At 35.1% G+C, this 23,282-nt stretch overlaps 1 protein-coding gene across 8 annotated transcripts in view; it reads left to right on the top strand.

The window, feature by feature from the left end:
* ODF2L (outer dense fiber of sperm tails 2 like) overlaps positions 1–22,299 on the top strand; it is a 35,066-nt gene extending 12,767 nt beyond the window's left edge. For 4 of the 8 annotated variants that reach the window (XM_082688219.1, XM_082688220.1, XM_082688221.1 and 1 more), the window contains 10 exons: positions 3,138–3,323; positions 6,016–6,125; positions 7,077–7,212; positions 10,530–10,640; positions 11,993–12,097; positions 14,578–14,736; positions 16,009–16,094; positions 16,177–16,339; positions 19,238–19,363; positions 21,790–22,299. In XM_082688219.1, the coding sequence (XP_082544345.1) occupies positions 3,138–3,323; positions 6,016–6,125; positions 7,077–7,212; positions 10,530–10,640; positions 11,993–12,097; positions 14,578–14,736; positions 16,009–16,094; positions 16,177–16,339; positions 19,238–19,363; positions 21,790–21,918 (1,311 nt within the window). In that variant the 3' untranslated portion in view covers positions 21,919–22,299. The remainder of the gene's footprint in view (positions 1–3,137; positions 3,324–6,015; positions 6,126–7,076; positions 7,213–10,529; positions 10,641–11,992; positions 12,098–14,577; positions 14,737–16,008; positions 16,095–16,176; positions 16,340–19,237; positions 19,364–21,789) is intronic. The other 4 variants (XM_082688222.1, XM_082688223.1, XM_082688225.1 and 1 more) reach the window with 1 other exon arrangement.
* The last annotated feature ends 983 nt before the right edge of the window (positions 22,300–23,282 follow it).

Genomic DNA, 23,282 nt, shown 5'->3' with positions numbered 1-23,282 from the left:
TGTCCTTTGTCCTCCTACATGTGCTTTTAAGCACTTTCCCCCAGGATTCCTTGTGTCCTTTGCATGGATGTCATAGGGCATTACAGATGAACATATGGATTGACACCTGAGATAATCATCTGTCACAATTTATCTTTTTTTTTTTTAAAGATTTTATTTATTTATTTGACAGACAGAGATCACAAGTAGGCAGAGAGGCAGGCAGAGAGAGAGAGAGAGAGAGGGAAGCAGGCTTCCTGCGGAGCAGAGAGCCCGATGCGGGGCTCGATCCCAGGACCCTGAGATCATGACCTGAGCCGAAGGCAGCAGCCCAAACCACTGAGCCACCCAGGTGCCCCCCCCCCTTTTTTTTAAAAGATTTTATTTATTTATTTGACAGAGAGAGTGATCATAAGCAGGCAGAGAGTCAGGCAGAGAGAGAGGAGGAAGTAGGCTCCCTGCTGAGCAGAGATGCAGGACTCTATCCCAGGACCCTGGGACCATGACCTGAGCCGAAGGCAGAGGCTTTAACCAACTGAGCCAACCAGGTGCCCCCTGTCACAATTTATCTCATACAAGTTTTAATTATGTCCTCAAATAGCAGTTGGGAAAATTTTTGAAAACATTTTTCTTCAATTTAAAAATGAAATATTAAGTAATTTTTTAAAGTTAATTTTAACAATTTTCATAGGATAATTTAGAGAATATAAGACTAAAATCTTAAGATTTTGCCATCACATTCTCCTAATACTATGAGTTTAAATTCCTGTACAAAAACCCTACTGTTTAGAAATAATTACAAGAAGTTGCATTAGGTTACTGAATTTTTTTACCTTCCCTCTAACACGCATTAAGTTATTGGGAGGGGGGGAGTTCAGAATTTAGTTCTTCGATTTAGGTTTCACAGGGTTCTCTTTGAGTACAAAGATAATGAATTCAGTTTGACAACATAAATTTCACTTAATAGTTTGACTAAGTTGAGTCAATTCGTTGTAGTAGGTCTTTACAAAATTTATGTTTTAGTTCTCAGAGAAGTATCCTAAAGATACTTTAACCCATTTTTCTTTCTAGATCTTTATAATATAGCAGTTAGGAATAGAATATATTCACAATTTAGAAGACACAGAATAATTATCTTTATAATATGCAGCATGTAAAGTTCCTTGGAAATAGGGAAAAGCAAATAGTTGACTTTAAAATATATGTCCATTCATTTGGCAAGACTGCGAAGAGTTACTTATTTTGAAACCATAAAAATAATTTGATAGTTTAGTATACTCCCTAATAGTGCCCAAATGTGAGATAGGATAAATCTAGTGAGGAAAGTCCTGACTATCTTGTTCCAAAAAATTTATTTCACCTTGATGTTTAAAATGGCTTAGTGAAATGTAGCAGTTATTCATGGTGTGCTGATGACACCCTGTGGTTTCCTGGAGGAATGGCAGCTATATTTCCTGTGGAGTCTGTTCTCTTAAGTAGACTTACACTGCTCTTACTCTTTTTTGTTTTCCCCCAGCTACTTAATAAAATATTTTATGGCATTTTTTAGTTTAAGTAGATTTCAATAGACTATTTAACAGTATTTTGCTGCTTGTCTTAATCTGCTAAGTTCATTTTTCAGAGAGGGCTCGTCTTTAAATCTTTTTATTTATTTTATTTATTTTATTTTTTAAAGATTTTATTTATTTATTTGTCAGAGAGAGAGCGAGCGAGAGCGAGCACAGGCAGACAGAGTGGAAGGCAGAGTCAGAGGGAGAAGCAGGCTCCCTGCGGAGCAAGGAGCCCGATGTGGGACTCGATCCCAGGACGCTGGGATCATGACCTGAGCCGAAGGCAGCTGCTCAACCAACAGCCACCCAGGCGTCCCTCATCTTTAAATCTTATTCAATATGTACCTCATCTAAATTTTAGTGGAAGTTAAGAAGCATAGTTTTTCGGGCACTTGTATGGTTCAGATGGTTAAGCATCTGCCTTCAGTTCAGGTCATGATCTCCAGGTCCTGGGATGAGTCCCATGTTGGGCTCCCAGTCGAGCAGAGAGCCTGCTTTTCCCTCACCCTCTGCCTTTCCCCCTGCTTGTGCTCTATCTCTTAATCTCTCTCAAATGAATAAATAAAATCTTTTTTAAAAAGGACATAGTTTTTATTGATCATGGAATTAAATAGAAAACTGAGTCTTACTGTGACTCCTTCAATTTTTTTTTCATTAAAATGATTGTCCAGAAATTTTAAACTAAAACCTTAACTCTGTAATAATTTTTTTAGTATTATACAACTTTTACAAAAAATGTAAAGTGTTAAAACTCAGGTCTCTAAATTCTTAGCTATTTAGTAGTCAAATACTTTAAATACAAAGTCTTAAAAATAATTAGAAATAAAAGCATGAGAGTTACCACACTAAATCATATCCATCATCTGCCCGGCCTATTATTCTGTCTCTAGTTATGTAAGGGAACAGTCATGCCAATTAACACCATCAAATTCAATGGATAGAAACATGGCCCTTGAACATCTTTTCACCCTTACTGTTATGGTTCTTATAGTTATTCATCTAAGCCTGTTCAGTCTTGGAATAGTAACTTCCATAAAGTTACTACTTATTGGGTAAAGCAGTATGTTTATTGCCCTTGATGTAACTTTTAAGATGTGCCCCTTAATTCCAGTAAATTAACATTTGCAAAATAAGCCTATCTCATCTACATCATTTGTGATCTGTAGATTCTGATCATATGTCCTTTAAGCCTTTATCATTGCAAGTAAGAGTTCTAACATATGTAGGGAGCTACTGATTCCTTTGAGTTTGTGTATTTTATTTTGGATTATCTCCAGCTCAATTATAGTTCTTTGATTTTCTTAACTAGTACCATGTATAATATTCTAGATGTGAAATTTTAACAAGTTCTAGTTAATTACAAAAATTTAAAGAAAGTTAAAGTTTAAAAAGAGTTTAAAAAAAAAGCCTAAAAAATGTTTGTATAGTAATTCTATAATGTTACAAATAAACTTTGGTGAAACCAACTTTCTTTACTGTTTTGCTTTTTATTAATCCCATGATTAATTCTTTTGATAAAATCTGTGGAAGATTATTTACATATTTTTACAATGTTGACATAAACATTGGAGTTCTAAAATAATTTAAGTACTACTAATATTTTTTTAGAGCTTGGAAACCAAGATAACTGAATGGAACTTACAAATGAAAAAGAATAAGTATGAAGCTGTAGCAATGAAAGAATCAAGTAAGCAAAAAACTATAGCTCTGAAAAAGGCATCTAAAATTTACAGACAAAGGCTTAAATACTTCACTGGAGACATGGAAAACCTTACCTCCCAAATTAGAGATCAGGTAAGTATATACATTCTTTCTTAACTGATCTATGTACTTAGTTTGTGTAGTTAACATCCTAATGCTTAATATAATAATTTTCTCTTAATTCTACTGATACTAGGAACACTTTATTCACACTCTTTTGCTTTAGTCTTTATTTTGAAAGGTTTCAGAAAATGTCACATTTGCATATTGAATTACATCAGTATTTCCCTGGGAACTTTATTGAAGGATATATTAAAAGTGTCTCAAAGTGGGGCGTTAAGAGGTTAAGCCTCTGCCTTTAGCTCAGGTCATGATCTCAGGGTCCTAGATCAAGCCCTGCATCCGGCTCTCTGCTCATCAGGAGCCTGCTTTCCGCTCTCTCTGCCTGCCTCTCTGCCTACTTGTGATCTCTGTCTGTCAAATAAATAAATAAAATCTTAAAAAAAAAAAAAAAGTGCCCCAAAGCATCTCCGGCAAGTTAAGAGTACATACAAATTCCCCCTTGGAAATGGACAGTGTACATTAGCATATGAAAGACCCTGAGTAGGCAAAGTAAAACAGCATAATGAAGAGTTTTGAACTCAGAGTTTCTCTCCACTTATTTAACCACAGAACTCTTGTTTTACCCACAAAACAGCTCTTGGAACTGGTTCTAAGGAACACCAGTTTGGGAACTGCTGATTTATGTTATTAGACCATATGACTCTATTCAGTAATTCACTTCATTTGAACTCTGTAATGCACTTAAAGCCATTCACTGACGTAAACACACCATGTGAAAGTTATCTTTGGGTATAGCACAAAGTTGAAAACTGGACTTAGTGCTTTGTTGTTTGTGATGAATTATTGTATTTATTCAATTAGCAGTTAATAAAATATTTACTCTTTTTAATGTCTCATGGGTATTCCACCTCTTAAGAACTGATGTTAAGGCTTACAGAATTATTAGAGGCTTTTAGAAATGACAGTGGGCTTGCATAAACTTTTGTGTAAACAAAACAACTTAATATTTTATAAGCTCAAGTGTTAACACTTAAAGATGAACGACATTCGGAAGAATTTAACTAGACAAAGAATTGAGGACTAAGTTCATAATCTAGAAGGTCATTAGACTGAGTTGAATACCTGAAAATATTCTTGAGTGGTGAAAGTTAGTCAAGTCATTAACATTCTCAGGATTTTCCTGTTTAAATAGCATCGTGTGACACATACCCCAGATCATGGCATCTGAAGGCTCTTCTGCTTGTTCATCTTGTGACTTTGGGTGAGGTACTTAACCTCTCTAAGACTCCCATTTCTTCATCTATAAAATAGGAGATAGTAATATTCCTATCTCATGATTACTGGGAAGAATAAATGAGAAGAAGTATGTCAAAGCACAGTCCCTGGCCATCCTACATTTTTGCCATATTGACCTCCTTTCTGTTCCTCTTATCTGTAGAGTTTTAATGTTTGCTATTTTGTCTGGTTGTAATGCTCTCCTCAGGTTCACAATAGCTCGTTCTTTTTTAATCACTCAGGTATCTTTTTAATCAACATCTCTTCAGAGGGGCCTTTCTTGACCATTTTTTTTGAAGCAGTCCCTTAACAGTCATGTCATATCTTTAATTCTCTTCACAGCATTTATTTTTATAGTTAAAATTTCTAAATATCTTTATATTTTAGTATATTACCTAATCTACACTATACACACACACACACACACACACACACACACACACCAACATATACTTCATTGTGCAAATTTAAATTCATTTTACATGAAATATGAAAACAGAATACTAGGCTTTATTCAGCATATCAATAATATTTTTGTAAAAAGGTATAAACCAAAAAATTCTTGCATATAGTATATGCTCAATAAATGCTTTTTCTGTGACTGGATGAATGGTGGAAGGAAAGAAAGAAGCCCCCAGTAAATACTAACTGCTATCATATTATTACTTCTGGGTCTTCTGATTAATAATTATTGGTATTGTCTTCCCAGTGAGTTTGTCATTTTGTAGAATGTTAGGGGACACAATGACTATAGCTCACTAGGTGGGTTCATAAAGACTAGATTCATTTGACAGTTACATATTGAGTGTCTTCTGTATGCCAGGCACTATTCAAGGCCCTAGCAATGAACAAAACAGACAGAAGTCTCTACCTTGGGGAGCTCCCATTCAAAGTGGTTAAGCCACTACTACAGTCTTCCTTTCTTTGTTGACAGTAACAGTGTTTGGGGACCAATGGGGGTGACCTCTACAAAACAGCTTGACATCATTATAGCAACAATAAATAAGGCTGCATTATTAAATGTGGAATTGTGAAATTGCAGAGAGCTTCTATGTGTATCAGTAGAGGACTTCTTTCTCCTCTGATGCTTATGTGGTTGTTAGCATCTTCTATATATAGAATGCGGATTATAAGTTCAAGAAATAGGAAGGAAGTTATCTTCATTAGTAATGAAACATTGTTTGAAAATAGTTATATCAACATCCTTAACATGTTGTGTTAGAACTGCCACTATGTGCATATAAAACAATACTAATATAAAGATATTATCAACATTTACTTTAAAAGATTCCTAAAATTCAGAGTTGTACACTAAAATTTTCCATATAAAAAACTCCATCCTTTATAGGATAAGTGTTTCCTTGTTTATGTCGTATTTGTGTTTAGAGCCCTGCACAAAACCAAAGTGTTATTCAGTTACAGGATGAGTACTTGATGTATTTTTTAGGAAGCCAAGCTGTCTGAAACAATTTCAGCTTCCAATGCCTGGAAAAGTCATTATGAGAAAATTGTAATAGAGAAAACTGAATTGGAAGTTCAGATTGAAACAATGCAAAAGTAAGAAAAAAATTAAGAATCTTTTTCTCGTTTAATAAGGAGTGTTTTCAGTTCCTTCCTCTTTAAGCACTTTGCATTTTGGTTCTTCTGGGTTACATATGGTGAAGTTTGTCCATATGATTTGATATTTTTGCTATTTATAATGTTAAAAACTTTCCTTATTCTAAAAATACAATAAAATGATTACCCACTAAAAAGTGCATTGGTGTTCACATTTTGAACTTTGTAGGTTGGTATTTGGAATTGAGTATGTGTCATCTATTATTTGCGGTTAAATGTTAACACTATTTTATCTTAAAGTGGAAGTGATAGTTCTCTACCAAACAAGAATATGTAAGTAAGAATATATAACAGAGCTTAAAATAAAAACACAAATGCTTTCAAAATCCTAAAAATTATTTTTCCCTAAAGCACATTAATTGCATAACAAAGAAATTCAATGAGTAAACCTCCTTCTTTTATGCTTTGAAATTTATTACTGATAAACTAACAGTAATGAACCCTGCTCATTTATTTTTAAATGTTTTGTTTTCTGTATATTCTCTTCAGTATTATCATTGTAAACTACTATGTATCATTCACTTCTAAAGGTGAGTTATTGCCTCACTTGATCCTTTTATATAACCATGGCCCTGAGATTGTGTAGATGTATGTGCATGTGTGTGAATGAGAGACAGATGGCCACTGAGGATAATAGTTCAAACATTTTACTGAATAGCAAAGAGAATGTTGTGTAATTTTTCATTGGTATTATCAGTGGGTAATTATTGCTACTCAAGGTTATGCAGTTAGTAGCCTGATAGATAACTGCTTCCTGTTTACCTTTTTCCGTGACTTGTACTTTAAAACTGCACATCCTACCAACATAATTTCAGAAACACACTTAAAAAGCACTATTTGAATGAAAATTTCTATGACTTTTATATAAAATATATCATTTATCTCATAAAGGCAAGTTACAAATCTTTTGGAAGACCTTAAGAAAGTGGAAGACCTTGGAAAAAATTCTTGTGAAGAAATTCTTAGAAAACTTCACTCAATTGAATATGAAAATGAAACTCTGAATCTTGAGAATACAAAATTAAAGGTAATATGTATTCTGGGGTGATGGCTAGGTCAGTTGGTGGAGCATGCAGCTCTTGATCTCAGGGCTGTGAGTTTGAGGTCCACATTGGGTGAAGAAATTACTTAAAAATAAAATCATTTTTTATGATAAGGTAATATGTGTTTGTGTCTGTATGGGTATATGTTGTCTAATGACAGCTTAGTAGAAGTAGCTGGAATGGTAGCATGATTAGGATAGTACTCTTGAGTCATTTTATTTTTTGTGTTTGTGAGGGTATTAGAGGATCATTATAATATGCAACTTCTAAAGCTACATATATATCCATATTTATATATGTATAAATATTTATATATAGATCACATATTTATATGTGATACACATATTTATATGTAGATCTTCAAGTGTTTATAGTTGTACACAGAGATATATGTTAAAGTTGTTTTTAGCAATATTAAATAATAAGATTTATAGCTTGAATAACTGTCTCAACTTCTAAAAAATTTATTCTTCAATTTTAGCTGTTGAGTCATTCAAAATTACATTAACTTTAACGCGTAAGATTTTTTTTCTACGTGTCATGGTTACGATAGGATGTAACCTCAGGCCTGTTCTATTTGAAACCAGAAAGTATGTTCCTGGCTGCTTCATAACCAGAAAGAATTTTCCAACTTAATCAAATCCAAGGGGTGATTGGTTTGTATGTGTACCAGAGAAAAAAATGGGGAAGAAATTTTTATACTTTCTGAGAAAAAAAATTGAGTTCTCAGTTAGAGATACAAGTAACCAGATGAGACTTGATTAAAGATTACTGCATGGGGTGCCTGGGTGGCTCAGTTCGTTAGGCATCTGCCTTCAGCTCAGGTCATGATACCAGGGTCCTAGGATGGTGCCTCACATCAGGCTTTCTGCTCAGCAGGGGAGTCTGCTCTCCTTCTCACTCTCCTTCTATACTCTCCTTCTCTCTTTCTCTCTCAAATAAATAAATAAAATCTTAAAAAAAAAAAAAGATGTTGCATCATTTTCAGTCTTTAATACTATTTTTGGAGGACAGTAAATAGAACACAGAAAAGAATCTGTGTAAAAAGGCCAGAGTTGGCAGTTCGAAGCAGGTATCACATCAAGGAACCAACCCTCTTTTTAGTTCTCTCTTCTGCCATTCCTAGGTTATGATCCTCATAATCCAAAATGATTGCTGGAGCTCCAGCCATTATAGCCAAATTGCAAGCAGTAGGATTGCAAGGGGAAAAAGATTAGTTATTATGCACCCCCCCTTTTTTTTTTCATATCCTCTTAGGGAGACTTCCTGTAAGTTCCATACCTCTCTACTCTTCTACTTATTCAGGCACATGACCTCAACTAGGTATAAGGAAGACTAGGGAGTTTAGTCTTCTAGTTATCCTGGGTTCTAGCCAAATATAAATACTCGTTATTTCCTGCAGTTTATTCACATTTTCCTATATCTCTTCCTATAGTTTTAGTATATATACAATTTGGAATCATTTTTCCTAGTACCTAAGACCTGCCTTAGTTCAGCTCAAGTGCTTCTTCCCCCCAAAGTTTTTTTGATTTGAATGAGTCTCTCCTTATAAACTCCCCAACTTTGTATGCCCAGAATGCCCAGGAAAGGTGTCACATACACTTAGCTCTCCATGAATATTTATTGAATGAATGCTTAAAATGTTTATCTTGGAAGAGGAAGCGATTTTGTTATGTTTATTTTCTTAATTTCCTTGATAACCTTCAGAGAGAAAGGATTAGAATAATATTTCATCAATTATGAATCTAATTTTTAATCAAATGGTAAGTGGAATTAATTTTAAATTACATAGGGATAAGAATCATCAAGTTAGTTTACATCTTATTTTCTATTAATAATTCAGAAACATGTATTTTTAATGCATATTCTTTTGATTTTTGTTTAAGGAAAAAACCTAGGTGCATCTGGCATATGTTTCTGCAATGTAAAATTGCCTAGATGTTGTATTTTGTTACTTTTAATGACTTCTGAATAATTTTAGATTTTAACATTTCAAATGAAAAAAGGATCTTGCTGATATTCCTTCCAAGACCCAGTGACCTCTTCTCTTGAAATTGCAAGAGGTTATTTGCATGGTTGTAAGTTCTATTTGTTCATTATAAAGAGTTAAAAAAAAAAACAGAAAAGAGTAAAGGGAAAATTTTAAAAATCACTGTAATCTCACAACTCAAAGAAACTAAAGTTACCATTTTACCATATAGTCGAGGATTTTGAACTAGTTCCAGGGTTTTTTTTGCTACTATAAATAAAAATGTGGTTAGTTTCTTTGAGTTTTTTGCCTGTTTCCTTAGGATAAATTTCTAGGATTGTAATTATATGGTCAAAAGGGAGGCTAATTTTTAGTGTTATGCATTTCCAAATTACCCATCATATGGGTCCTTATATTTTTTCCAATACAAGAAAATTTTAAAACTAATCTCTCCAAATTTGATAGGTGATCTCATCTAGTGTTGGGGCTTTAAGTACCATCTATATCCTGGGGCTCTCCAATTTATATCTCTTGCCTAGACTTTGCCCCTGAATTCCAGACATATCTTCTATGGCCTACTTGAAACCTCCACTTAGATATTTAATAGGTGTCTCAAAGTATAAAATAGAGCTCCTTTATTTTCCCAAATGGTTCATCCTACAGTTAGCCTCATCTTGTTAATGGCAATATTATCTGTCCTTCGATTTGGTTTTATCCCTGACTCCTTTCTCTCCCACTTGCTTCCAGTCTGTCAGCAGATCTGCTTCACATAGATGAGGATTTGACTACCTCTCCCCAACACCACTGCTGTTGTCCTGGTTGAAGTCATCTCTCATAGTTATGGTGACTTCCTGAGCCCCCTTTGCATCTGCCCTTGCCGCTATAGTCAGCTTTCAGTTCACCATAGCATAGTTCCCATAAAAATGAAAGTCAGACCATGTCACTATTTCACCCCAAACCCTCCAGTGATATCTGGATAATAAACACCTACAAAACATTATTCCATCTGGCTTTCTAGTACTTCTCCCACCTCATCTCCTTCCATTCTCCCCATTGTTTTCTCCCTTCCTGGCACACTGGCCTTGCTCTTTTCCCCCTAACTGGCCAGGGCTTGTCCCACAGTTGCCTTTCTCTGTGGGAATTCTCTTCCCTCAAAGAGCCACACATCCTTTCAGTGTTTGCTCTAAAGTCCCTTTCTCCGGACGCCTCCCTGGCCCATCCACAACATGTCATTTCTATTCTGCTTTTGTGTATGGTATATTTTACTTCATATTCTTGGTTTTTGTGAATTCTAATGATTTATAAAATCTGTTTTTTTTTTTCCCTTGCTAGACTACACTTGAGGCTTTGAAGGATGAGGTGATTTCTGTTGAAAATGAACTTTTAGAATTGCAAGAAGTAGAAAAACAACAGAAAACCCTTACTGAAGTATATAAAACTCAGGTAATTATTGCACTGATTTTGTTGTTAAATTTTGTAGGCAATTTAAAACACAGTACTTTTTCATAATCTAAAGAAGCAGAATTGAAGAAAGGTAGAGCTATTTTATGATAGAACATATGTCCCATATTTCTTAAAGTCCCACATATTTTTATAGTAGATGATTCTACTGATTCTTGATTCAGGCCTTGGCTGTGTATGTATTGCTATTCCAAAAAGTAGATCTAAAGTTAGTTATGTAGATGAAATGTGAATCTTATGTATAATCTTGTTAAACTTAGTTATATTGTCATTTTAGATGTTTAATGGCATTGATTTAGGGTCATTAAAACTCAGTACTCCCTCTTTCCCAATAAATAAAATTCTGATTTACTCACATGAAAGACTTGGATAAGAATTGTGAAAATATATTTGGAATAGAGCTATGTTCAGTGTTAGTTTATAGAAAACCTTATATTTTGAAAATGAGTATTCAAAAAAAACTTTATGAGAAAGATGGGACTTATGCAGGTCCTTAATGATGGTACCAAACTGGTCAATAATGAGCTGGGTTTTGCTGGAAGAGAGAACATTTGAATTAAAGAATAAATAACTAAAGGTAAAAGCTTAAGGGGAGGGCATCCTGTGGATAAGTAGGAAGTTCATCTGGATGGTTTAGATGGGAGGATGGAGTCAAAACATCCAGGTAGAATCCTGCAGTCATGCAGCGCTTACCAGAGGTAGGAAGGAGGTGTGGTGGACTGTGGGCCTGTTACTGAGAATGCCAGCTGGGTCCTCCAGCTGGGTGTTTGGGTTTAATCCATCAGCAAGAATAATGTGCATGTTCTGGGCTCTGGGCTTTGTATAAAGGCCTCAGAAATTTTTTTTTTTTTTTTTTTTTTCTTGAGCATTGCTTAAGTGTAAAGTACTTGGTTTGGGAGCCAGCTTTTATATATATATATATATATATATATATGTATGTATTTTTGTTGTTGTTGTTGTAATAAATCTGACTTTTCTTAAATCCACATGTGGACAAACATGTTAGCAAATTTCAGTTACTCCTTAGTCTTCAGATTTCTTTTTAAAAATTATTCTTTAAAGTGACCTTGACTTGCAAATAAAGATCTCTAATATTCAGGCTTAAGGGGAGGGTCTAGAAATATGGTTCGGAAAAGACAGGTAAATCATAAAAGAGGTGTAGATTGGAGTAGAACACTGAGCAATTCTTCTATTAAAGTAGGAATAACATTAGATAAAGATATTGAGGGTGTTGATAGGGAAATAATGATTTGTTTAAAGATTCAGATGTTTAGTTTTTTAATTTATATTATGGTTTTAATTAAATATGTTGTCCTAATATATTTTATTTTCAGATACAAAAATTACAAGAGGCAGCAGAAATGGTGAAAACCAGATGTGAAAATTTGCTACATGAAAATAACCTAATTACAAAAAACAAAAATAAAAAATTAGAGAAGGTGAGTTTGATGTTTTAAGCAATAAAATAATATTTACATGTTTTGTATTTTATGAATATTATACATATTCTTTCATTATAGTCATTTTCTATAGTTTTGACCTAGAAATTACCTGTCTTTAATCTCTGTAGGAGTTTGTTTTCTATGGAGATAGTGTTTCCTCCAGGCTTGAAATGTTTATTTGTGTGAATGTTTTTCTACTTTTTCCTTAGTATTTGAAAAATAGCATAAATGTTTAATTTTTCTGATATAAGAGCAGATTCATATATCTCAAAAAAATGGTTGTCATTTATCACTGGCTTCATCAGCCATAAGTTGCAAACTTGAATATCTCTCATTTTTAATCCCACCTTTTTGTTTTTGGTACTAAATCTTTTGTGTCTAGAAAGTAAAGTAAATATTCGCTGTTAAATGCTTTTTGGAAGAAAAATATTATTTAAAAAAGCAGCATCGTTTCCCTTTTATCACCCCATTGCAACAGAATGAGGGGAAGGCCAGTGTTGGCAAGTTATTTTGTATTTGTGAATATTTTTAACTTTTTAAATGAAACCGCATCCCTCTTCCGGTCTTCTCATGTTGTTTTGGTAAGGAAGTAGTGAAAGTCATAGGGCACTGACTCCCGGCTGGAGAGGTCATGGGATGTTAGCAGTCACTTCCAACTGAGTGTAATAAGGTGACTGTCTCTGGGTTGCCCCCACATCTTGGGATTGAGAAGTCTGAGTGAGGCACAATATGAAGAAGAGGTCAGCCAGAGTAGGCATTCCGCTGGTGAAACAGAGATAAAGATAGCCCACCAAACATGCAAGTTACTACTTTCTTAGAATTACTTTTTACCTATTTTTAGCAACATGTCTAGCATTTTATGTGTCCTGGTCTCTCTCTCTCTCATGAGACCGCAAAGCTGTCCTCTTTTGCTAGGCAGAACTGTACATAAAACACCTTATTTACATCAGCCTATTCAGGAGGCTGATGGGGCAGAAGCCTGTGATTTTCAGATGCCGTGAGTCACAGTGTCTTCTAACTGGTATTAAACCAGAAAAGTCATTTTTTAAGATGAAATTTTTCCTTTTCCTTTTCCACTGGTTTTCTCATGGGCTCTTAGATATTTGGGGACCCAGAGGTAAGCTTTGTTCTTATTTTATCTTTTGTGATCAAGAATGCCAGATGTGCTCGGTAGCTCTAGGTGTTCCCTGTTTCAGGGAAAGACTCTGGGTCTTGTGTTTTTCCTCCTGTAAACATCCTACATGCCGGGGCACCTGGGTGGCTCAGTGGGTTAAAGCCTCTGCCTTCGGCTCAGGTCATGATCCCGGGGTTCGGGGATCGAACCCCGCATTGGGCTCTCTGCTCAGCAGGGAGCCTGCTTCCTTTCCTCTCTCTCTGCCTCTCTGCCTCCCTGTGATTTCTGTCTGTCAAAATAAATAAAATCTTTAAAAAAAAAAAAAAATCCTACATGCCATATGTCTGTTTTTTTGTTTTGTTTTGTTTTTTAAATTAACCATGTAAGCATTTCTTTCTTTTTTTTTTTTTAATTTTTTATTTTTTATAAACATATATTTTTATCCCCAGGGGTACAGGTCTGTGAATCACCAGATTTACACACTTCACAGCACTCACCCAAGCACATACCCTCCCCAATGTCCATAATCCCACCCCCTTCTCCCAAACCCCCTCCCCCCAGCAACCCTCAGTTTGTTTTGTGAGATTAAGAGTCACTTATGGTTTGTTTCCCTCCCAATCCCATCTTGTTTCATTGATTCATGTAAGCATTTCTTAGAGGTGCTTCTTGTCAAATCTCCACAAAAGTGCCACAGTGAGGCGCTGCAATGACCAAAGGGGTGAATGTAGGTAAATTTAGAGACTTGCTCAGAATTATTGTAATGATGAAATGGCAGTCCGCTGAAGACTGATGATATGAGCTATCTTGGCATAATACCGTAATCCCACCAGCTGGACTAAGATGAGTGCAGCAAGGCTGTTTTAATTGAAATATCTGAGTTACAAGATTGAATGACAAAGTGACAGTTACTTTAGCCTAACGGCTGGATGGTAGCAAATGACCATACCAGCGTTACTAGTTATGACTATGCTTGAAGATAAATGACAGGAATCAAAAAGTTTGCTTTCCTAAGTAGGTTAAACATTCTCCATGTAAGCTAATATAACTGTATGCGTTGAGTCAACAGACTTTTTTTAAAGACTATTTAAAAACTTCGAATTCTAATGTAAGTAACATACAGTGTTGTATTATTTGCTCAACAAACTTTTTGAAAACCAAAGTACAGCCCACTTTTGAGGTACGTGTTCTTGTTAGCCGAGTCTAATTTACCGTTTAATCATATTTATTTGGTTCAATCTTTTTGTTTAAAACCATTATGCCTAAAATACTTATTATATTATGAGCATATCTAGTGTTTAAGATAGTAAAAACATTAATGCTGAATGTGTGACCTTGCACTTGTTTCCTTAATGCTACAACTCAGATGAGAGGGCAGATGGAGTCTCATCTGCAGAAGTTAGAACACGTCCGCGACTCGTTGACGGCGGCGGAACAGAGGCTTCACGAGTGTCAGGAGAGTCTGCAGCACTGCAAGGGGAAATGTGCAGACCAGGCGCGCACCGTTAGGGAGCTGCAGGGCCAGGTGTCCGGCCAGCATTCTGCTTTCTGCTAGATAGGTTCAAGGAAACTTCAGAATGATTTCACTAGTTGAGGGCACTCCTGTTGGGGGTTGATTTTTTTTTTTTTTAACACTCCTATCTCCATCAATTTATCAGTTTATTGCAGAGACTGTAATATTCTGCAAGCTATTCATTTTAGTTTATTCGTACAAATCTACATTTAGATGTCTCAGAACATGGTAATAGCATGGGAGAAGGAGCAATGCTATGTTTACATACATAATTTTTGACATGAGGATAAGCTAAGTTATTGTAAATTACCTGACAAAAATTACAATTCATTTTAATTAGAATTGTGCATCAAGCTCATTTGGATTATTCTTGGTTTGTTTGTTTTTTTTGCCAACATATACTTCTGTACTCCATCAGAACAAAGATCATGGGTGCCCAGTTAGTCACCACTTAGCCACCTCCTAATTCAATGCTTAGCACAGAGTAAGTGCTTAATAAATATTTCTCTAATTATTTTTTTCAAAGATGCATGTGCAAGGAGGTAGCAAGTTTTTATTTGCGAAACAATTTTTAGGAACAAGTCCCTATATTCCAAATGTAATCTGGATTTTAATTTTGAAATGCATCCTGTTTTTAAAAAGCATACAAACAAAATTTTGCTAAATTTAAATTTCTGAGAAGAGATTTTTCTAGGAAAATGCCAAATCTGCATAGATAACCTAAATTATTAAGTAAATTATGAGAAAAATTTTATTTTCCAAGCTTCTTAAAATAAGTATAGCTTTTGAAGCAATAGGAAGAATATTCTGTCTTGATATTCCCAAATTTTCTGTGGTTGATTTGCTTGTTTTATTTTGTTTCTCACAAATAATGATTTTTACTTGTAGTTACAACTTCAGAGTAAATTATCAATCACTATCTTTAGGTAAAACAAGAAATTGTAAGAGTACCTAAATATCCAACAATAGGAGATTCATACTGTTTGGTCTTCAAATTTACTTAATAAAATAAATGCCCTTTTTCAAGAAATCATTGTTCAGAATGTATTAATTGCCATCGTTCAGAAAGAATTTTAGTAGATCATTTTACATGAGGCACTAAACAGGAATTCAAGAGCTTGTGTTTTAACAATGTAGTGTTTCTTTGTATCTCTCTGTGTAGGAGTATTAATAATAGTGATGTTTTCTTGTTTTTTATGATTATTCTAACGATAAAGTGTATAGATTTCTTTGGAAGTTGGTTAGAAAAAAATAACCAAGAAAACTTTATTTTTCCCCTTTTAGGTTGATGCAAATCATAATCTTCTGAGAAAGCTTTCTCTGGAAGAGGAAAATTATCTTATTCAGTTGAAGTGTGAAAACCTTAAACAGTAAGTATTAAATTGACTTAAAATTGGTGTTACATTTTTCTCTACGCACTATAATTTTAAAATATATGTTTTCTGTAAAAAGAAAATTAGAACAGATGGATGTGGAAAATAAAGAGCTTGAAAAGAAGCTGGCAAACCAAGAAGAATGTCTTAAGCATAGCAATCTTAAGTTTAAAGAGAAATCTGCAGAATATACAGCATTGGCCAGACAGCTGGAAGCTGCTTTAGAAGAAGGAAGACAAAAGGTACAGATGGCCTTTATTTAGAAACTTTTTAATTAGTTTACCCAAGAGTCGTCCTTTTAAACAGACAATATCTCATCTTACCAAACCTACAGTTATTGTTTTTATCCTGATGACAGGGTAGCTGTATTACTGGTGCAGTTACTTCAGTAGGTAAATGATGGTGTGGCAGGGTAGAGGCATAGATGGCAAACAGAAGGAGCTCCCCTCCCTCCTCTTTCTTTTGCTTTTTGTTTTTTTTACATAAAACCAAAGCAGTTGTTCAAATTGTTGAGCATTTTGGTTTTGATCAGGATCTGGTGAGCCGTAAGAGCTCAACTCCCTTTTCTTTTGGCCAATATTGTTACATTAAATACATGTAAGAATCAAATTTCCAGTTAAATCCATTTGGTTAGCATTTAATAAACATCTCACTGTGTGTCAGCCACTCCGCTACTATTTGAGATGAAAAGATGAATAAAACCTTGTTAGTTTACAAGCTTCTCAGCAGTTTCCCTGGTGTTATGGGAAACCTGTGTACAGAGGGCACGGGGAGACCGTAGAAAGAGACAAACCAATCCAGGTTGGAAAGTGACAGGTTTGATAAGCGAGGCAACACAAGAGTTTTCTTAGATGGCCACAAGATGAATAGATTTCCACACCTGACAGAATCTTAAAAGTCTATATACAGGGCCTTAACTAGGTTCTGTCACGTACCCAGTCCAAATAGCCTCAACACCACATTCCTTTCTCAAGGCTCTTTACTTGGAGTGGCTTCTGGGAGCAGGGCAGGAAAGCAGAACAGATATCTAAAGCACAAGGGAGAGAGTGGGGAGCTTATAATTGCCCAGGTTCAGCTTGTGGGTCAGATGGAGGTTGCATCTTTTTTTTTTTTAAGATTTTATTTATTTATTTGACAGAGAGAGATCACAAGTGGGCAGAGAGGCAGGCAGAGAGAGAGGAGGAAGCAGGCTCCCTCTAACGCAGAGAGCCCAATGCGGGACTTGATCCCAGGACCTTGGGATCATGACCTGAGCCGAACGCAGAGGCTTTAACCCACTGAGCCACCTAGGTGCCCCAAGTCACATCTTTTTGATAACCTCCTCCAACAGACCTGGCCTCAACTCTCAGGACACTCATAGTCCAGGGGAAAGATAATATATAAACAGACAAGTGTCATCCAGCATGTCGGTGCTACAACAGAGGGAGGTACAAGGTGCACCAGAAGACATTGTTAGTTTATTGTCAGGGGTGGTGGTTGGAAATAATGCAGGAGGGTCTTAACAGGTAAATTTATCAAATGACTTGAAAATGTAGTCTTGAAAGGACTTAAGGTGGGCTTTGGAGTCCAGCTAGAACTGGATTTGAACTCTGGCTCTAACGCATTACACCCTGACCCAGAGTGAATGACTTCTTGAAATTCTAGTTTCTTAATTAGTGAAATGGGGATGATGAGTTTCCTCATCAGATTGAATGATGCTAAAAAGAGATTGTCTATTCCATGACGACTCTTAGTTGTCTGTCTCCACCCAAGACTTCTGTCTCTCCTGAGAACTAGAGTCAGATATTATGTTGCTTACGTGACATCTCAAACTTAACATGTCCAATACCAAATTGTCTTTCCCTCTAAACTCTCTTCCACCCACGTCTTTCTCAAGTTTGTTAATGGCAACTCCATGTAAGTTAGATAAAATCTGATATCACTGAATTGTGGCTCTTACATCACACGTGCTATATACATACATATATACACATATGTATATGTATGTGTGTGTGTATATATATGCATATCTATCTATCTATCTATATATATATATATATATTTATAACTCTGGGAAACTAATTTAGATTTATTTTGAAAGATACATCCTTGGATAAAAGCTAGGTTGTAAAATGTATTGCCGATGATAGAAATGTAATCCAGATTTCTCAGCCCCATCAACCTTTGGGAGGAAAATAAAAGACTTTCTCCTAGAAATGCTAGGTGTCTAAGATTCCTTCTGAGAAGTGTTCAGAGTCCCCAGCGATGTGTCTGCCTTCTTTCTCTCCTGCTGCACTGGAATGTGAGGCTGTCTGTCTCTAGTTCCTGCCAGGTGAGGAGTGCTGTCACTGCCTTGTCACTATTGTCCAAACTGAGGACATTGTCAAAGGCTCTTTCTCCTATAGCTTCAGATCCTGCTAGCATCCCTCATACTGCTGCCCTTGGAACTGGTGCAAAGAAATCTTTGTAAATTACTTTATAATAAAGTAATCATGCAGGAGCATGATTAGAGGACAGTCCTTCCCACTAGCTCCTTGCTCCTTAACTAGGCCTCGTCTCAGCTCTTATTCTTGTGGCTCCAACCCAGCATTCCTGCAAATAGGCTACCACATAGCCGAATTGTTGGATGAACATAGCTAAGCTAGCTTTCTGCTAAAATAAGCAATCATAGAAATAAGAGAACTCAAATTCAGAGTGCTCTGTGAGTGAATGAATGAAAAACCAGTCTCTTGTTGTATATGTGAGTGAAGTGTCTACATCCCATGCCCTGCCCCTATCTCATCTACCCAGTCTGCCGCCTGCACTGAATGAGAACTTGCTGTGCCCTACCCCCACTCTGAACACCACAGTGAATGTAAATCCATACAACATGCCAGCTGGTCTCAATAGGTTATAAAAATATAATGTTGGGCAAAACATCTACCTGAGTCACAGAGGACTGCAAATATGTAGTCCATCTCAGGCTAATTTTGCAGATACTTTTACTGCAAAGAGAAGTAAGCATACTTATGTTATTTGTGTTTCCTCAGGATAGAACATCTTTAAATATTTTGTCATTAAACTGTTCAGAAAAAGAAGTACAGTCTAAGTATGTCAAGGCTTTAGATCATACTTGAAAAAAAGCATATTTGGTTATTTTGCTCTTTTAATGAAAATTACAGGTTTCTGAAGAAATAGAGAAAATGTCATCTAGAGAGAGGGCTTTACAGATTAAAATATTAAATCTGGAAACTGAGCTTAGAAAGAAAAATGAAGAACAAAATCAACTTGTTTGCAAAATGAACAGTGTAAGTATTAGTTTGGCTTAATGTATTTTCATAAAAAATAAATTAGTTAACATTCTTACCCTGTAGTTTAGTTAAAGTATGAAGTGAGCAGAATCAGGACTCATGCTTTACTGGTAATATTAAGAATAACAAATAATAAAAGTCATAAAAATATTAAATGTCATGGTTATGCCAAAGAATAACTACCCTGCATCCTTGGTAGCTCCCAGCACATTTCCCCAAAGTCTCATCAGGCCCTTTACTGCATATTACTTTCACACAACAGCTGCTTAGTAAATTATACTGAGGAATTTCTGGTACGAATTTTTCATTATTTAAGATATACAATTTAAACTATTTTGAGTTAGACTTTGATATCTGTCTTGAGTAATGAATATTATACTTTAAAAAGTGATGAGTTTGTATTAAGTAATATTCAGTGTTGTTATATCTGTGTTTAAGATAGGTACTGTGGGCCACTCAGCCATGAAATGAGAATCCCAAATTCACTGTGTTTAATTAATCATCTGATGTCTTTTCCAAAGTATTCATGAAAATAGTCAATTAGCATAAGATACTATGGAAGCTAGCACTAGTTGTGACTAAAGTACTTGAAAACGGTCTACTCGATGATATAGAAAATGATGATACTTTATATTTTCTGGGAGTCAGAGGAGCAGGAAACACTATTTTTTCATTCCCAAGTGTCTAGAAAGTTGAAAATGTGAAAAGTTCAAAAGTTAAATGATTTTTGTTATGCAATATTAATTTAATTTTATCACCAAAATTTTATCATCAAAATTTTAACTTTATCATCAAAATTTCCATGGCAGTTTAATCAGAACAAACATTTCTCACTTTTAATGTAGCATGGGTCTGCTCTTTATTCTAAATCTTTTATTTATATATTTATTCTTTAATTTTCTTTTCTCACCATCAGTATTTCTGATACTAAAAAGCACGTGTCATTAAAGCTTCTGAAGAGGGCACCTGGGTGGCTCAGTTGGTTGAGCGACTGCCTTCGGCTCAGGTCATGATCCTGGACTTCCAGGATCGAGTCCTGCATCGGGCTCCCAGCTACCTGGGGAGTCTGCTTCTCCCTCTGACCTTCTCCTCTCTCATGCTGTCTCTCACTCATTCTCTCTCAAATAAATAAATAAAATCTTTAAGTAAATAAAATCTTTAAGCTTCTGAAGAAATAAGTAGTGAGATGAATTGGGTTTCTCTATAATGTTCTCAGTGCTTGATTAAATCTGCAAAATAAATGAGTTTAAGACGTGGTATTCTATTAAATTTGCTAATTTTTATAGTAATAAAAATCTAGAATTCTAAGCAAGGATTTAGACATTGCTGAGTCTGTGTGTTCTGTCCCTTCCAGGGGACAATTCTGTGGGCAGGTCAGTATTTATTTTGTATGCATGTCCTAGCTCCAGTTGAGTTGTAAGCAGCCTGAAAGCCAGTGTCATAGTTGGTTATACTCTAGTGTCCTCTACAGTGCCCTGCCCACAAGCAGACTTCTTTGGATTTTCTGCCCCAGTGCTTCAGCTGGAGCAGGGTGAATGCAGAGACCCAAGCTTAACCTGAGCTGCCCTGCCTGAAGCCTGAAATGCTTGGTAGTCTAACAGATTATCCTAAAATCCATGAGCATTTTACATTCTCCCCTACAATAGAGGTGTTGTGTTCTTAATATTTTTCCCTCCAAACCGTTGAGTAAAACTGATGTTTCACAAAGATTTGCTGTATTCATTCTGTATACTTTGTGTAGCGCAGCCTAGCACATTGCTTCATACCACTCCACTGCCCCCAAGGGGTATTGCTCAGTTTCAGAAGGTATCACGTGTCATTGACTACCAGATAGGAAGGAAATAAAAGATTTCTCTTCTTAAAGTGCCTACATTTCAGTTGGAAGCTAGATGTTATTTGCAGCCTGTCTATCTGGAGTATTTTCAGTGAATAGATCTACTTGAGAATTTATATGCAACCGAATATTTTAAAAAAATATATTAGGCTTTTAATTTTTCCCTCAGAGAACACCTATTATAATAATGAGAGTTCCCTTTATTTTTAAAGGATTCTAAAAATGTTCATATTATCAAAACTAGAATTCTGTCACTTTTTAAGATAACAAAAGTCTTATAAATAAAATACGAATGTATAAAATACAAAAATACGAAATAAGTATTTTATACTTATGTATAAAATATGAAAATGGCAAAAACTGGTATTAAAATAGGTCATGTTAAATGTAATGAAAAATAGTTATGATGGTTTTAAATAAAATCTATTATGTTAATCATTTTAAATATGTAATCATTTGATGTTGATTGTATAACAACAAACTGTATCACAGTAAGATCAACCATGTGTGTACTTTAGTTATGCTGGATTTTACTCTACCCTTTGATATGAATGTCATTATTGATTGTCTTTATTTTTTCTTTATTTAGAAAGCACAACACCAGGAAGTGTGTTTGAAGGAAATACAACATAGTCTTGAAAAGTCGGAGAATCAAAATGAGAGTATTAAGAATTATTTACAGTTTCTTAAAACTTCTTATGTAACAATGTTTGGATAAATGGTTGGGTTTATTTTCTAGAAGCAATAGGATTTTACTCTAAGTCTAAAACATGATTAGGTACAAAAATAATAATAAATATACTTTAATTTATGGGTGGTAGTAGTAGAGTTTTTATATAGTTTTCTTAAATACAATTTATTATCCATTTGCAACTTTAAAATAAGATACAGATGTTAGTATTCCTTTTTGCTGGATAATTTTCATTTAGCTCTGGTTTAAATACCTATTTAAATTATATTGATTTTTGGAATGGTTTTCACACACACACAAAAAAAAGCCAGAATCATTTTTTGTGACTGTCTGTAGCCATCATTTAAGTGAATTTGTAATAAATCTAGGCCAGTTTTAAGCCAAATACATGATTTTGAATAACATATATAACATATGTAGTTGTTTTACTTTGTGGTAATATATATATATTTTTTCCTTGATTTTATAGATCTAATATCAATATCGATACCGATATAGATTTATAAAACAAGGAAAGTATTCTGGATATTAATTGTTAGTAATAGTATAATTATATGGGACACCTGGGTGGTTCATTCGGTTTAGTGGCTGCCTTCAGCTCAGGTCATGATCCCAGGATTTTGGGATCAATTCCTACAACGGGCTCCTTGCTCCATGGGGAACCTGCTTCTCCCTCTGCCTGCTGCTCCCCCTGCTTGTGTTCTCATTCTCTCTCACAAATAAACAAATAAAATCTTTTTTAAAAATAGTATAATTATATGCTTTCTAAAGATACCAGATGTCAAATTAATACTCTTTCAAGTATGATGCCATTATAATTTCTATGAGGCTTTTAATAGAGAATATTAACTCATAGTGACAGTTGAAAACATGTTGGCATACATTGTTTATTTATAAAGAGTGGGCATTTGGGCTCTCCTGTGAGTTTGTAGTCTCTTTTCTGTTTCATTTTTTTATTAGTGATTGTCTGGGATTGTCACTGTAAACCTTCTAAAGCCCTAAATTAACTTTAAGATTAAAGGGAACAGCTTGTTCCACCCCTTTCCATAGCCAACCCTTGGGATGATCAAAATAAGCAGTGTTAATACCAAGAAGTTGTAGGATAAGGTCTTCATTATTGCAGTGACATAAAAGAGATACCAAGAACTTACTCCCCCCAGTCCCCTACCTGATGTGCTAAGGTAGGATCCTCTAAAAGGGGACTGATGTTGTCAACAAGCAATCAGGTAATAGGGTCTCCTCTCAGACAATGGCTTGGGGGCTGTTTATTCAAACAGCACTCAGGTCTCAAAAGATCATTCAGAGAAGCAAATTGTGTACTACATGGTCCAGACTATGAACAGAGCTATCTCCCCGAGAGGTTTTATCCTCTTCTCTGACTAGAAATGGGA

The sequence above is a fragment of the Mustela nivalis genome (assembly GCF_964662115.1).
Source record: "Mustela nivalis genome assembly, chromosome: 10".
In the NCBI taxonomy this organism is placed as follows: domain Eukaryota; kingdom Metazoa; phylum Chordata; class Mammalia; order Carnivora; family Mustelidae; genus Mustela; species Mustela nivalis.
The sequence above is the reverse complement of the archived record's forward strand: the minus strand, read 5'-3'. Positions and strand labels throughout refer to the sequence as shown.